At 42.7% G+C, this 16,738-nt stretch overlaps 2 protein-coding genes across 6 annotated transcripts in view; one reads left to right on the top strand and one right to left on the bottom strand.

Annotated features, from left to right (window-relative positions):
- Window positions 1-16,738, top strand: part of LOC109975381 (F-box only protein 15-like) — a 36,847-nt gene that overhangs the window by 14,954 nt on the left and 5,155 nt on the right. Inside the window, exons 9-10 of one of the 3 annotated variants that reach the window (XM_065951367.1) lie at window positions 356-480; window positions 1,197-2,095. In XM_065951367.1, the coding sequence (XP_065807439.1) occupies window positions 356-480; window positions 1,197-1,463 (392 nt within the window). In that variant the 3' untranslated portion in view covers window positions 1,464-2,095. Of the gene's footprint in view, window positions 1-355; window positions 481-1,196; window positions 2,096-16,738 lie in introns of those variants that run through there. The other 2 variants (XM_065951366.1, XM_065951368.1) reach the window with 2 other exon arrangements.
- Window positions 2,335-8,519, bottom strand: LOC109975380 (zinc-binding protein A33-like). Of its 3 annotated transcripts, XM_029275666.2 has the most exons (4): window positions 8,156-8,519; window positions 4,064-7,873; window positions 3,688-3,957; window positions 2,335-2,997 (listed from the first exon to the last, which is right to left on the bottom strand). In XM_029275666.2, exons 1-2 carry the CDS (start codon window positions 8,502-8,504, stop codon window positions 6,798-6,800), a joined length of 1,425 nt encoding a protein of 474 aa, XP_029131499.2. In that variant the 5' UTR covers window positions 8,505-8,519; the 3' UTR covers window positions 2,335-2,997; window positions 3,688-3,957; window positions 4,064-6,797. The 3 variants fall into 3 exon arrangements, with proteins under 3 accessions (XP_029131499.2, XP_029131501.2, XP_029131502.2); XM_029275668.2 differs by lacking the exon at window positions 3,688-3,957; XM_029275669.2 differs by lacking the exon at window positions 3,688-3,957 and having other exon boundaries at window positions 5,905-7,873.

Genomic DNA, 16,738 nt, shown 5'->3' with positions numbered 1-16,738 from the left:
AGATTATCCAAAATATTGACTTTGATGCATTGTTAGTTTTTGTGTAGCATCAGATTGATAATGTAGTTCCCTGTTTGGACATTGGGGGGCGAAAATGTCCAATTTACAAAAACTGCTTTAAAAATAGAACAGATTCATATTTCTTTCTACTTTTTTTTTTGTTGCATAAATCTCTTAAACAATAAGTTTAAAAGAGTAACCCTATCCAACGACACTTTCTTACAAAAATGTGTGCCATATGCACTAATACAGACAAAGTGATGGCCAGATAAAGAGGACTACATAATGATGCATGAGGGTTAAAAGCTCCGCTGGGTTCAAAGGTCAATAATGTTGTTGTTGTCCCGTTCATCAGCTCAGATCCACCGTGGACACGTGGAGCTGAGAGTCATCAACAGGACCAACCTGTCTCAGCACCGCTCGCTGTCTGGAAACATCAAACTGCCCTGGAAGAGCCTGGAGCTGGAGGGCTCAGTGGAGGTACGACACGTGCAGTGAGACACAACATATCAACTTCCTGACTGATACAAAAACACTCAGAGTTTTTATTTTCACCTAAAGATGTGTTTGAACTAGGCCTGGGCGATATGACAAACATTTTATCACGATAAAAAAATGTCATATCAGTCGATATCGATAATTGTCAATAAGTTTTTCTTTCAAATGTAAAAGCTGATTTTTGTTCCTGAGTGAAAGTTGAAGAAACCAGATGGTTCATTATGGTTTAATTATTCTTTATTGTAAGAACATGACGAACTATAATTAAAACAGAAACATTTCACCTTCATAAGCTCAGTGCACGGAGCTGGAAACACAGAGAGAGAGAGAGAGTCTGCACATCAGAGAACAGCACAGAGAGCGTGACAGATACTTGGTCTTACATTGAGTCATGTCAGATACACACATGGAACTCTGGATTCCTCCTGAATGAAGGCTGTCAGCGTTGTGGACCCGCGTGCTCGTGCATGATCACGGAGCGGAGCGGTCACACCGGTCAAACGAACCGGACTGTAGGGTTGAAGCGTGCTTGGGCACGGTACGGATGGCCAGTGTGACCGCTCCCTTACAAGTTAAACGCTGCAGTGATCTGATCTGCGGTTAGAGGGTAAAGTTAGTTTCTCCGCTGTTGGGAAAAGAAATGGGATGCACCCCGCTCTTTTTCCCCGCTCTGATGGTTCTTTTCCTGCGCTGCGTAGAACTGCTGCATCATAACGCTGACTCTGCTGGACGAGTTCCAAAAGCCCTTCTGGTGTCTCAGCTCGCCCATTTGGACCACGATGGCGAAGAAGACGCTGTCCTTCGACTACAGCGGCGAGCACTTTGAGATGGAGCACCGGGAGCGGGAGGGTCGGGTGAGGATGAAGCTGGTGTGGTTGAAGGAGCAGAAACAGTTCTTCCTCATCAGCCTCATCGTCTGCGTTCCTGTTTCCAAAGTCAACAAGCATTTCAGCACGGACTACTGAACGCCACGGAGGTTTGGTTTCTGATTTCTAAAGCGTCAACTCAAGTCGTCCATGTTTGTATTGATTTATTATATGAAAGTTCTTTCAGTCTGAATGAAGAGAGGGTTATTAAGTTCCTGCTGTTGAAACATCGTGTGGTCGTCTGAGAGGTCACTCATATTCCAAGTTAAAGAACATTTGTGTTTGACTTTGTTTATTCGTAAAACGTGTTAGACTGTCGTCCAGGAGAATAAATCAACACGGCGAGGGCTTTGTTCCTGAAAGATACTATTTTACCATCAAGTTTGAATTCCACACTAACTGCCTTTGTTAACTGTTAAAGTCAAATAAATGTTTGCTTACAATATTCTCCATCAACTAGCTGCTTATAAGCATGCTAAGTAGTAGCATAATACAAGAAGCTAGCATGCTACTAATTAGCATGCTAATAAGCAGCTAGTTGATGGAGAATATTGTGACCTTAAGCGTTAACGAAAGTCTTATCTGAAAGTCTCAGAAAGTAAAACAGTTTCATTTTGCTTTATTTTGAAAGAACCTTTGTACAAGCGGGTGCATTCGTTTAAGAAATGAATATTTCTTAAAGTATGTATAAAATCTTTATCAGTCACAAGAATAAAAAAGTTAAAGAGGAATGATCACGAAATGATGCTGTTGTTTTTATTATGAGGATTTTAGCCCATGTTGCCTTTAAAATGTACAAACACATTTAATTTGAAAGAAAAAACTCATGAAACACATAAAGATAATTCAATATGAATGTAAATTAATCACATTAATCACATTTTAAAACATTAAGGAATACAATTCTGGAGATCTGATTTTCACTTTGTTTTTTTTTCAAGTAAGAAAGGAAAAGAAACGAGCATGAACAGATGTTTACCAGAGTTTAATATTTACAAGTGATAACAATAGATTCTCAGTCAAGGTTTCTTCACACTTTTCTTCTGGAGGATTTCTTACCTTCACTTCTTCCTTATAAGAGACGGTTCTGCTGTTGACAAATCATCACAACTGTAGAAGAGTTTTCTTCAAAGCGCGTTATTTTTACTTTTTCATTTGACAGAATCAGTCGGCAGGAATTTGTATTCAAACCTTCATTCTGAGGCTGTACACACGCGCCTGTATCACATAATCAGGTACAACTACAAAGTAAGAAAACATGAAAAAATGTGTGTAAATTAATTCCCAAAGTTGACTAATCTGTGTGCTCAGTTTTGTTGCTCTCTGTAGATGCGGTTTGTAAACTGCGTGCATGGACTTCTAATCTTTGGGTATTTATGAGGACAGTTTTTACAAATCCATTCCCACAGTTTACATAGACAGACAAGACAAGACAGACTTTTTTGGTTGCATGGGAGATTCTTCAGTATACCACCATCATGTACTGCTTTGCCATCCTCAGACAACAGGAGAGCAGGATGTGCTGTGTCAGGATCCAGAGTCACATCAACTGCAAACTGCTGGACCCACTTCAGCGTGGACCTTGTTCTTTTATGATTTTGGTCTTTTCAAAGTGGAGTTTGTGTCTCGAGGTCTGTAAGGAGACAGAACACAAACAAATAAACTGATGAGCTTGGCAGGACAGCTGTTGTTATTGTGCTTTATAAAGTATTTAACATGATTAGAATGGCATACACATTTTATTACTGTTTCCAATAGGTTGATTTAGAAATATAAAACAGGTACCTTATATAGTGCCTGTAGCCACTAATGCTGTTTTTTTGCCCTGCCAGGTCCTATTGTTTATACGAAACCAAAGCAGTAACGCATTTTCAGCGCCCAAAGATCAAAAACCCTTCAGGGGCAGCTGTTTTTTGTCGCTGTGCTCACAGCCCTCTCAGTTGGAAATAGCTCAACTATTCAATGTCTCTTCCCCCTCACGACTAATCAGATTTAAGAAGGGATGAGACTTGTGATTTTCAGGTGGAGAGTTGCTGCTAATGCCAGGCCAGGACAGGACATACAAAGCATAATAAAAACTCTTATAGCTTAGCAACAGTTAGCGCTGGTGAGAAGCGCTTTGAAATTTCAGTTGTGGGAGCTCCCAGAGCAATAAATAAATCTGAGTGGTGGTTGGTCAAGTTTCTGTTTCTGGGCCTGCAAGCTACAAATAAGTCCATAACCATTACCAAATAATCAGACTTGTATTTAAAGAAATCCCACAGCATTTCATAAATCATAAAATCTTGGTATTACTGTACACCATTACCATCCAATCCCTTACCTTTTTTAAGGCTTGCAAATGCTGCATCAGATCATTCCTGCTGATCTTTTTTAAAACCCTCAACCCTTCAGGACCCTGATACTTCTCTACCATTAGAGCCACTGTGTTGTGCCTTCCTGCATTTTCCAGCTTAGCCGCTGCGATGCCTGACAAGCCCTCTCCGTTGTCAACTTTATTCAAGAACCACTTGAACTCCTTGAATTCTTCTTCTCTTAAATCTTGCAGAGTTTTAAAGAGCTCCTCTTCAAGTTTAGCCATAATAACTCCTTGCTGAAAACAGATAATGTCATTGGAGGTGGGGTTAATTCTCCTCACTCTATCTTACTGTGATACATGTTCCTGTAGCTGTATTATAAATTCAACCACAATGACTCACCTGCAAACACTGAATGTTCCGTTGTGTTACTCAGACCACGGCAAATCTATTTTAAACTCTACTGCGTGCTCATTGAGCTACTTCCTTTAGTTTCTGAAAGTACTGATGTGGAGGCTGTCTTCTCTTTTCTCTGACTCTTTCCAACTGTCTTTTGTCACAGCTTTTCTTATTCGACCTGTTAATGTTTGACATGGTATCAAAACTGTCTGTGTTTTATTATTGCAATAAAACATTTATGACTGCTATTGTCAAGTCAAAAAAGAAGCTGTCATGTAATCATGGAAAACCATGATGGTAATGTAAAAACAGGTACAAATTCTATATTAAACAGGTTCTACAAAATGTGGAATTTGAAAATATCAATATTCCCGTTTCCATCAGGGTAGATGTTCCAGCTTTTTGTAGCTTGTGTTACTTTTTATTGAAGTCCAGTCAAATCCATGTCTTAAGGTTCCTGGCCTCTCAGTTGTCAGAAAGCCTTTTCCCTTTTACCCTTTTTTTTAAACTTTAAATTAATGGCTAGCCATTTCCAATAGTGATGGTTGGCTTTATGCCAGTTGATAATCCCCACAGAGATGTGTAGTACCAGTTTCTATCTTCCCTTTCTTATCATCACACTGCTAGAATGTGGGGTAAGTCAGTATCTTGCAGTACAGAATACAGAATAGTCAGAGGCCAACTTGCATAGTTCAGTCTAGGTATAGCATTTTATTAGCATGTGGTTAGACAACAGGGTTATACAAGGGTCGTACGTGCAACTACTCCTGATGCACATGTGACGTGTGGTTAGAACATGCTGTTTACTGGAACTTCATATCCTGACTCTGGTTTCAAAAAGAGTTGCTGGGCAGATAGAGACAGAACAATATGTCACACAGTATGTTTCCATTAAAGGTGGGAGGTCATTCCTCGGTATCAGCAGAGGAAAAGTCAGGGATCCGGTCTCATTGCAAGCCAAAATAGAATACTAAAATCCCTTGAAATGTTTTAGTTAAATGCAGTATCTTAGAACACTGTTTGACTTGCAAGGCTTCACACAACAAATACGACCTTCCCGGTTTGATGTAGTTACCTTTATTATCTAACATTTTGCCCTCAGCTGAACTTTAACCCCCTAAAAGTTATTTCCAGGAATGGACTGTGCTTAACATATCTCGTACCATTATGTCCCATAAGTGCTGTATAAAGAACTGTACTTTACACCATTTATCAACGCAGTATGTATGAAGTAATAAAATGTCACCATCCTTATCATCCAGCCTGAATGCTTGGTGACAGTTTCTTCATAGTGAAGGTTGTAGGTCATATCATGGAATCGACAAAGCGAAAGTCAGTGATCTTGTTTCGTCATCAGCCAAAATAGAATTCCTGAAAATCTCTTTAGTTTTGTGTAGGATTACATGGAATGGTCATTTTCTGAAAGGATTTATCTTCCAAAAACACTGCGATGTTTCATCACAATTACCTAGAGCCCAAAATGAATAACTTCATTTATATAGCACCTTTCAGGAGCAACACATCACAAAGTGCAAATGAAATATGGAGCAGACAAAGAAAGGAAACATCCACATTTTTATTTGTTTCCGAACCAACAGTGCAAACGGGCACAGAGTATGTGGAATTGGGAATTATCAATAACTTTTGACCCAGTTTACTTGTGCTACTTGCATTTACTTTGGTTGCCGTTGTTTTTCAGACTATGATGGGGAAACTTGTTGGACTCTGTTGGGCAAATTTTAGTTTTCTATGGACAAAATATAAAACCTGGAAACTCAATATCATACAGTCAAAATGTAACATACATGTAGCGCCTGCAGAGTCAGAATCCTCTTTGTACACACCTCCATTCATGGCTTCCTCCGTCATCCACCCACATTCATCTCACACGCCAATGGAAAACAGCCACAGTGCCCGCGAAGTCTGAATCCGTCCTCCAGGAGGCATTTGTAGAGGTGCGGAGAGTCATTGGAAAAAAGTCAGTGAAGGAGAAGGTTACCTCGGTGTAAAGAGTGATTGAAAGTTCGTGTATGGCCGTTTGTTAAAGTCTTTGTCGCTGGAGGTCCGTTGCTGTCAGGCCCGGCTACCTGTTGGATTTGTTTATTTCCCTGTTCCTGGAGGATCAGCTGATCCCTGGAGTCAGGAGAGGCCGGTGGAGCAAAGCCCAACTCTGACTCTGACTACTGACTGACTTAAAAACTTCGGTACCGTGAGTGCCTGCTGTGTCTTTACTTTCTTTGTGTTTGATTTTTGCTCCGCGAAGAGAGACGCTGGTTTTCTTGTCAGTTTTTTTCCTGATTTGTTTTCGAGGCCCCGTAAAACCCGGAGCGGACTTTTTGTTTTGTATTTGAACATTGAACTGAAATGGACTGAACTGTGGGTTGTGGGTTACCGGAGCGGACTTTTGCCGGAAGGGAGTGAACTTTGAGTTACAAACACAGACTGTGAAACACGCACACACACAGTGCTCACATTCATTTTGTTGCAGTGTGGTTGATGCCTGTGATAATATATATATTTGAAATCCCATTGTTGTTTTGTTTGATTGTTTTTTGCTCTTGCTTGGCTCCTATTTTGTGCAGGTTGGCTATTTTTTTGTTTGCATTTAGTTTTTGTTTGTCGGACTTGACTCTGACTGGCACCCCAAAATTAAAACCTTGTCAAACCCGTTACAATGTCTGATAAGGATGAAATAGGCAAGACTTGTAAATTGCAGAACCATCAGTCGGTGGATGATCTAATCAGTGTAATTTATAGGAGAAATGACAAGAGGGGCGGAGTTTTTACCAGAAAGATAAAGACCAGGACTGAAGAATGGGTAGAGCTTTTCAGTGAAAGAACATCCAGTAAAGGTGTGGATAATGTGTGCTGAATCTACGTCATAAAAGGAGACCGAGCCCTCCCCATAATCCACAAACACGCCAACCTTCTCCAGTTGGGATTTCACACGGAGATGGATTCCAGAAGATCGGTAATTCTCTCCCTTTCTAAGACATATAGTCCAGTAGCCATTCTCGGGGCTTGCGTTGATTGATCCCTTCCTGTCAATCGACTCTTTGACGACACCTAGATCCCAAGAAGTCTTCCCTTTGACCTGAACCTCATAATAAAATCTTCCTGAAGAGAAACTCTGCTTTCCCAGAACATTGATGGCAGAAAGAAATCTTTTTGAGCAGTCCGGTGGGCTTTGTTTTACATCACCACAGTACACTTGCTTCCCATTGTCAGACAGAACGAGGTTGGGATGAGCTGTGTTAGGATCTAGAGACACATCTTTTGCAAACTGCTGGACCCTGTTCAGCTTCCCCTTTGCAATAAATGCGTCCTTCTGTTTTCTGAGCATTTTCTCGAGCTGGTCCACAGTGCTCCCCACACTTCCTCCATATGACGGGGGAGTGATGCTGAATTCTGTCCAGTTCTTAGTGTTGGAGGCAAAGCTGTGGACAAAGTTAAGATGGTCTTTGGTGGTTGAGAGTTTCTCTACCTCAGCGCTTCTCTTTCTTAGCTCTGAGAGTTCTTGCTCCAGCTCTTGTATGCATTCCTCGGCCTGTTTCTGTGTTGTTTTCCGCTTCTCATTAATGGACTCAATGAGATTATCCAGACTCTCCTTCAAAGTCTGCAGCAACACAGCGAAAGCCTGCTCGCTGTCTGTGATTTGTCTGTCTGCAGATTTGCCACTGAGCTCTGCTGAGAGTTTGATCTCCTCGATCTTCGTCTCCCTCTCCTGGATCATCAGCTCGATTTTAGCCCCCAGCTCGACTTTCTTCTTTTCAAGTTCGCCTTTCAGAGCAACACACTCGTGGTTCTTGAGGTCTAAAACAAACAGAAGACAAACATCTGATTAGTCTTACATAAAGCTCCCTGTGTGATTTTATCATTCAATGTGCTAAATGCCTAATTTATGGAGTCTGATTCATATTTTTTAGCCTAATCTAACATATAAATTGGTAATCTGCCATTACCAAGTCAGGGTACTCCTATTCATCTAAGTATTGGTTGTATATGTATTTATTCATCATACAGTTGATTTTTGGCAACGGATCAGCTTGGGAGGTTTATTTAAAACGCCTCACAGGTGTTTACATCACAACTTACCTTTTGTTTCCGGGCTGGAGCTTTCCAAACGCTCCACCAGATCATTCCTGCTGATCTTCTCTAAAACCGCCTTGGTTAACATCAGAGCTCCAGTAACCTGATTTTTCTGCACCAACAGATCTACAACATCCTGTCTTTCCGCCTTTTCCAACCGAGCGCTAGGAATTCCTGAAAAGCCCTCCACGATATTATCTATATTCAGAAACCATTTGAAAAGCTCGAAGTCCTTCTCTTTCAAGTCCTGAAGGATTTTCCAAAGCTCCTCTTTCAGCTTTGCCATCGGGGCTCCCTGAAAAGGAAAAGTAAACAATTTAGTGGGACATTGAATGATTGATTTATTCCATCTCATGCCACTTCACCAGCCAAAACTCTGCTTTGCTTTTTAAGGTCAAGTGAATCTGTGAGGATGTTCATGTTGGGGATTCTTTGACCCAAGTAACAAATCTCTACAAAGCAGGAGCCAAATATAATTAAACACTGACCTCCCAAACAAGCATCTAGCTTAGCATTAGGAACGTTAAGTTTCATAAGGTATAAAAACATTTTCACACACAAGGAGGCAGCAAAGAAGAGCAGATTCAACTCCCCCTTTAAAGTTACAAACCCTTGCACATTGTGACATTACAAATTGTCTCTGACTCTTTCAAAGGATTCTCAGGCCAGTTCTGACAAGCCCCATCTCACTAGAACACCTTACAGTAAAACCAGACTAATTTTTGAATGGGAACAAAGAATGTGTTACAAAAGCTCACTTATCCTGTTCCCTGTGTGACGTCTTACCTTTTTAAAGTTGTGCAGATTAAGTCAAAGATACTTTGTTTTCTTCTGACTGACAGTAATACTTCCCAGGAAGCCACCAGTGTCAGATGAATCCCCAAGCCTTCCCCTTGAATCCTAAAAAACAGAAAGAATGACATCACAAGACTGACCAATGCAATTGATGCTTTATACTTGTCGAGAAATGCATGAAAGGTTATAGAAATTATATCTATCACTCTGCAGGTACAAATGACTTCATGCTGTTGGACCTACAAAACTTCTTTAGGCAGGCTGAAATAATGAGGAAACAATCAAAAACACAAGCTGTGTTGCAGTTAAAACAAGCATTCAATGTATTTAGCAACAAGATTGTTAACAGGAAGTGTTGCACCAGTCTCTCTGAAGCAATCAGCAATGAGATTTAGATCAAGACAAGCTGGAACAAAAGCATCTGAGCATTTTGCAGCTGATGACTCGAGAATTATGAGCCAAATCAGCTCCAAGATTTTATAGATTCTTCTTTCCATGCTACACCCTTCGACCAGGTTTTACAAAAAGCCTTGAAGAGGTGTAGTAGTAAATTAATCAAACTAGTATGCAGTGGAAAAAACCCCATAAAAAAATTAAGTCAAGACTAAAGAGAGAAATAAATTACCCCTTCACCATGCAGCTTTTTTTCACAACAACCACCCCAATAAAGCATTTATAAACACAGCTGAAACTACCCACATAGACAGTCAACAATATAAAAAGCCATGTTTACCAAACTTGGGTTGAAGACCACCAGCAGAGCTTGGAAAGTCGTCGTAAAAATCCAGCTCCAGAGACGCAAACAACTACTTTCACAACAAAGGAGGGAAGCTGCAGACTTCTTTTCCATCCACAGAAAATCATTCAAAGTCTCCAAAATCAATATCCATTCCAAAAACAGCAGATGAAGAAAGGAAGAAATAGTTTCACTGCGCTGAGATCAGGAAGTTACCTCTTGACTCTTCTAGACCCACATCCACACTCACAGCTGAATTCAAATGCATCACTTTCCCCGCCCACTCCATCTGCCACGCAGACGTACACTGTCTATCCTTAACCCCCCCTCTTCCTCTGTCTTCAGTCTCTTAAAGACACGTATGATTATAATTACAGCCAAAGATTAGTAAAACTGACACACTTTAAGGGCCTCGACTTCCAGGGTCATGGTCTCTGTATCCTTAGGAATGTCCTTCTGTGTAAATTTTGCCTTTACAACACACAATCTTTCTGCACACAACATCCAGATTTTGAACACGTGCCCACAGTTTTAGCTCTTCTTGAGCAGCTCCCTATCCACGTCCAATCAGACTCTAAATTCATACCTCTGTGACATCCTGACTTCTTAAATCCTATCTTTGGGTCTCCGCTCTTGGAATTCCGTTGTTGATACCCAGCCAACATTTCCACACGGTCTTTTCAGGACAGGATTCTGGGGTCCCTTCACTTCTACAGGACAAAGGACACTCCTTTGAGGATGACAAATTGCACTTCCTGGCCAAGGAAGACCGTTTGTTTGAGAGGGGGGTTCAAGAAGCCATCTGTGTTAAGGTTGAATAACCATCCCTTAACCGAGGTGGTGGTCTGAGACACCATCTTTCACCAGCCTACAATGCTGTTTTGATTTCTCTCCCAAAACAACTGAAGCCCCAGGCCCACCTTGGAACATGTGACTCCGACATCCACAGACGACTGGGGTCTTAACGACTCTAGCTGAAACTAGACCAGTGACTCAGCTAACGACTCTGATGTGAGTCATCCTTCATCACTAGCATGCTGATGACCCACTGAGGCTGTTCAGTGGATTTGGTTGGTTCCATTCAAGATTTAGGTAGAGTCGAAAGGGTAACATGCGTTCGACTTTAGCATCATCTTTAAGGATAAATACGACCCACCTATGGGACGGTCTGACAGAACTGGCTTGGTAAGACTCTGAATGTTTCTTGTATGAAGTCAAGTTTCTTCATATTTCCTCAACACTGGGATGTTCCCATTTGGGCCTCACAAGTTTGCTGGTTGTTCGTCCAGAATGTGATGAACACTCGTAGGCTGCAGCTTCCTTTCCTATCGTTCCCTCTTCCTGTTCAAAGCAGTCAGTCTTACTCGTTTAAGGCTGTTGAAGCCATTTTGTATGTTTACTCATTCTCATTGTCTGACATCTGAATGAAAGAAGCAATCTGAAGGTGTGACAGAGCCTTTTCATTTAGCTCAGGTGTGGAGACTGGATGTGAGAGATGAAGGGCAAACAATTTTTCCACCGCACCGCTATGAACTTTATGTTTCTGAGTCTTTTTGTCTGAAGTTAGAGTTAAGGAATGCATTTGCTGCTCTAAATAAATGGCTCATCGTGATCAAAGTCAGAGTGTGCGTTGTCTTACTGACCGCTCTTAACAAAGGCCATTAAATAATAAACTCATCTTTTCTCCATGACCTTAAGTTTCTGTAAAAATCATTTTATAAGACGCACGTTTAACAACTTTACACCAGTTGCCCAATTTACCAGTATAAAGTTCAAAGAGTTTTTGTAATTCTAACTTTAAGGTTCCTAGGACAGGACTGCATTGCAATAATCCAGATGTGTGGTTAAACGGGTGAATAACTTAGTAAATCTACTTTCCCACTATGATGACACTTCTTCTGTCTGGATAAGCTAAATGTCTTTCATAATTTAACTTCAGTTTTAAGATCTTTCTATAAACAGAACGGGCTTGACCTTTACAATCAGAAGTGTGAGTCATATGTAAACACAGAAAAAACATTCAGACACCAGCTGCACAAGTTCAGTTAGTGATCCACTAACAAGTCCTAAACCAAAAGCAGCGTCGCTCCGAACATGAAAGTGAAAATATGACTTACCTGCTCAGAAAGTGACGTGGTGTAGAAACACAGAATGCTGCCCTCGTGTAGCGTCTTATCTCTGCAAAGCTGTAACTGTTGATTGACAGACGAGGAGGGAAAAGGGAGGGGACTGGAGAAGTGGAAGCTGATGGTTGTAGTTTCCTTCAGCTGCCACTAGATGGTAGAATTGAGTTATATTCATGTGAGCTATTTCACTGAAATGTTTTATGAAGAAATGTTCAGTATGAAGAGTTGATTTAAAATCACTGACCCCATAATTAAACTAGAACCATATTTACCTTCTGTTACGATTCATTTAATACAATAATAAAATAAAAAAAGATTAAAAACAACAAACACTACATCGATTATTAAATTAACATTAAAAACGTCTTGAACACAAACTGGGAGATTTTCCAGTTATATAAAACCAACCTGCCACCCGTCTCTCCAGTGTCGGGTACTTCTCAACTTCATAAAACAAATGAGGTCGTCACAAGACACGAGGAGCGAATATGAAACGTCAGTAAAAGTTTCCCCTGAGGAGAACTCCTTTGGTTTCGAGGCTCAAAGGCTGCTTAAATTATTTATTTACTCAAAAAGAGGAAGAAGGACGCAGGGAAGGAAAGGGGGAAACAAGAAGTGCAGCAGGTGCAGGGAAAAAGAGAAGGATGCAGGAGGGGTAGGGAAGGAGGGAAGCTAAAAGGGACGCACCCCCAGTGAGAGGAAACAGGTAGAGCAGGATGGTTAACTGGCCTGAGGGGGTGTGTGTGTGTGTGTGTGTGTCTGCCGTCGCTCGTTGGGAAGTCTGAATCTGTCGAGGGCAGCCGGTCGAGAGCGAGACGTTCCTGAGGAGGAAAAGACAAATTAAAGAAATGGCTGTCAATAAATGTGTCAAATATCTTCTCTTCATCTTCAACCTCCTGTTCTGGGTAAGTCTGCGTTTTGAACCATCATTTGTGTTTTACTTCTGTACTTAGACTTCACAGGTGAGATGTTAATATGACAGACATGTTTATGTTATCCACAGAGATTATACTTGTATCCTAAATATCTTTCTGTTTTTAGTTTGTGTTTGAAGCCGCCTCGTTTGTTTCAGTGCGTTCCTTTCTCTCAGGTTGAGTTGATGCTTTTGTCTCTCAGACGTGAAGATTTAAATTCAAAAAGTGACATTTTTAACTTTAGTTTTTCTGTAAAGCAGCATCTTCTGTTTTGACGTGTTTCTTATTCTTTGCATCACTATCTGTATTCCAGCAGGTGTGTTTGACTGTTCATCAGGTGTTATGACCTGCAGACTCTCACTGGAGAACAGGTTGTGCCGGCTCTTTGTTGCCTCTCCCTCCATAAACAAACATGAGTTCAGTTTCAGGGTTTGGCTTTACGCCCAGCCGCTCGCATCAGCACTCCTGCAGCATGAGACTCCTGTGTTTCCTGCCTTCAGTCCTGACTCTCTGCTTTCAAACTCATTCAGCTCCGCACTCTCGTCTTTCATCGTGGTTAATCTAAACTTTCTTGCTCAACACAAACCTGACTGTACTTGTTGAAGGTTTGCACAGATCCATACATTATCTTTATGAAAAGGTTAAGGTGTGGTACAAACTGAAGAGGCGGGTAATCCAACGGGATGTGCAGGTTTTCATCGACCCCACAGCTCTGAATAAATGTTTTCAGTTTTGGTTGAGTCTGCAAACAGTCACCATCAAACTTTAATGCTAAGCTAGGCTACAGGAAGTGACTGAAAGTTTGACTCACCTGGAAGGTTTCACACAATGTGTGGTACTGGAGGCTAATTGACTCTCAGCGCAATTTTATGAACTACATTAAGCTAGCGTGACCATAGTTAGCAACAGCGGCAAGCCTGAGATTGATTGACACATGAACCGACCAATCAGTGGACTCGTGGTGCGTTCTCTTGGTTAGAACAGCAGCATCCTGGGTGACGATATTGATTGACACATTCAGATCAGTGATGTTAGCATGGTGGAGTGTTTTGGTTGGTTGAAGCCGGGACAGGGACTGATCAAGACCGGGACAGGGACTGATCAAGACCGGGACAGGGACTGATCAACACCGGGACAGGGACTGATCAACACCGGGACAGGGACGGGACAGGGACTGATCAAGACCGGGACAGGGACGGGACAGGGACTGATCAAGACCGGGACAGGGACGGGACAGGGACTGATCAAGACCGGGACAGGGACTGATCAACACCGGGACAGGGACTGATCAACACCGGGACAGGGACGGGACAGGAACTGATCAAGACCGGGACAGGGACGGGACAGGGACTGATCAACACCGGGACAGGGACTGATCAAGACCGGGACAGGGACTGATCAACACCGGGACAGGGACTGATCAACACCGGGACAGGGACGGGACAGGGACTGATCAAGACCGGGACAGGGACGGGACAGGGACTGATCAAGACCGGGACAGGGACGGGACAGGGACTGATCAACACCGGGACAGGGACTGATCAACACCGGGACAGGGACTGATCAACACCGGGACAGGGACTGATCAACACCGGGACAGGGACTGATCAACACCGGGACAGAGACTGATCAACACCGGGACAGGGACTGATCAACACCGGGACAGGGACTGATCAACACCGGGACATGTCAGCTGCTGTCCACAGATGCCTTCAGGTGTTGACCGGCTCCTTCTGTAAACGTCACCTCTCAAAGAGTAGTGACTTTAAAAAGTAGAAGCTCTTTGGTAAGAGCGTTTTGATCCACATTTCAAACCTTCTCCTCACTGATCTCCTGAATGTCTGAGGCTTCACCTTCAGCTCTGTCGTCCTGATGCGTTATTTCAGTCCTCTGTGTTCCCAGAAATGAAGTCAAATCGATGTTAACTTGATTGTAAGCACTCAGCGGACCGGGTGGACATGATGTGTTTGTCTTCAGTTGATGATGCAGAGGGTGGGTTGAGGTTTTATTTACTGTAAAGCTTGTTTGTTGTTGTTTTGTGGATCTGCTGGAGATTTGAACTGCAAAGTGTTGATTCTAGTTTCCTAAATAATGTGCCCATCATGATCTCTCCAGACAAGACTGAAGAGTAGGAGTCACATATGTGAAGAGATTTGTTGACTTGTACCTCCTGATGTCTTTGTGGTTTCTGTGGCTGAACGCTCCCCTCAAACATGCAGGAAGAGAAATAACAGCTGGTTCCAGCGGTGTCTCTGTGCATTAACGCCTGTTAGCAGAAAGCAGAGTGCTCATAGACTGCATGAATTATAGATGCTGCGTTCAGGGACCCCTTTCTGCAGAGGAAATAGACGATGCAAACAGAAAGAAAACATCTTCATCAAATTACGGGTGGGCAGTAACTATAACTGCCTTAATGTATTATCTTAAAGGTCCAATCAGTGAGATGATAAAGGTATCTTACTCTCTGATCATTAAGGAAACATGCTATGTTGAAGTGCTGGCTTCTCTGACAACAATGCAGCAGCCAGTATGTCCTCCTTCTAACTTTAGATTCTGCTCCTGAATGCTCTGGATTTGTTTGGACCAGAGAAGGTAGGCGCTTTTAAGACACGCCCCCACACGGCCGTTTTGGACGCCCCTCGGTTTGTCAGATATGAGAGCAGTTATCAGGTCAACAGGTGTTGCAGCGATGGAAGCGGTCAAGAGAAGTGGTTCAGATAGAAGTGATTGTACCCGACCTAAAAAGCCTCTGCATGTTTCTAATAAGCTCCACGAGCAGAAACGTGCTCAAACTAGGATCAATATTGGAGATGCTTTTGAAAAATGGAGAGAGGTTAGAACACAGAAAGGTTTACAGACCCATGCAGAGCTGGATAAACACTGAAGCTTCAGAGTCCACCACATGGTGACCTGAGTGAGCATGGACTCTAGAGAGGAGGGGGGGGGGGGGGACAGCTCTCTATGATGTTTAGAATTTAGACTGCAGTACACATTTTAAACACTAGGGGTCAAAGTGCAGATTGCTCCTTTAAGAGTTTCTAAGATGATTTATTGAAGTGTGTAGTCTAATGTTTGGTAAAGTATTCTCTTACTGCAGCAGTCTGTACTCTCCTGGATGTGAGTGGGTGACCTCTGATTATAAATCTGCTCCTCTCGTTATTGAATGACTCGTGTGGTTAATATTTCCTCTGGCGTGACGCGTCTCTCTCTGTTAACAAAGCCAGCAGCTTTGTGTCTCTGTGTTGTGATGAAGCAGGTTCAACACCTCTTCTCTTGAACAATCCTCATGTCCAGTCACTGAAAGGTTTCTGCTCAGATGACGACGCATGAGGACCTCGACAGGTCAAAGCTAAAAAAACAAAACAAAGTGACCGTTCAGAAAGTAGAAAACAGAAGAGACCCAATGAGAGGAGACTTCCTGTTTGTTCTGCAGTGAAACCTTCAGGATTTAAACACCATCTTTAATGACGTCTCCACAGCACAGCGGAGGTTTTCCTTCAGGCGCTGTTTCTACCAGCACGCTTTGTGTTTGTCATTAAACAATCTAAAGGTGGTGTAGGCAGTGTTACTCTAATTTAGTCTCCTGATGAAAATATCTTATATTTAGTCATAATTTTATAATAATTCATAATTTTAGATGACGAAAATAGAAAATATTTCAACAAAATCAGACGCGAGCTCCAGGGGGCGGGGCTTCACGGACCTGCAGACGAGAGGCTCCAGGGGGCGGGGCTTCACGGACCTGCAGACGAGAGGCTCTGGGGGGCGGGGCTTCAGGGACCTGCAGACGAGAGGCTCCAGGGGGCGGGGCTTCAGGGACCTGCAGACGAGAGGCTCCAGGGGGCGGAGCTTCACGGACCTGCAGACGAGAGGCTCTGGGGGCGGGGCTTCACAGACCTGCAGACGAGAGGCTCTGGGGGCGGGGCTTCACGGACCTGCAGACGAGAGGCTCTGGGGGCGGGGCTTCAGGGACCTGCAGACGAGAGGCTCTGGGGGCGGGGCTTCACGGACCTGCAGA

This window comes from Labrus bergylta, chromosome 23, assembly GCF_963930695.1.
Source record: "Labrus bergylta chromosome 23, fLabBer1.1, whole genome shotgun sequence".
NCBI classification, from domain to species: domain Eukaryota; kingdom Metazoa; phylum Chordata; class Actinopteri; order Labriformes; family Labridae; genus Labrus; species Labrus bergylta.
Note: the sequence above shows the minus strand (reverse complement) of the source record. Positions and strands in the feature narration are given on the sequence as shown.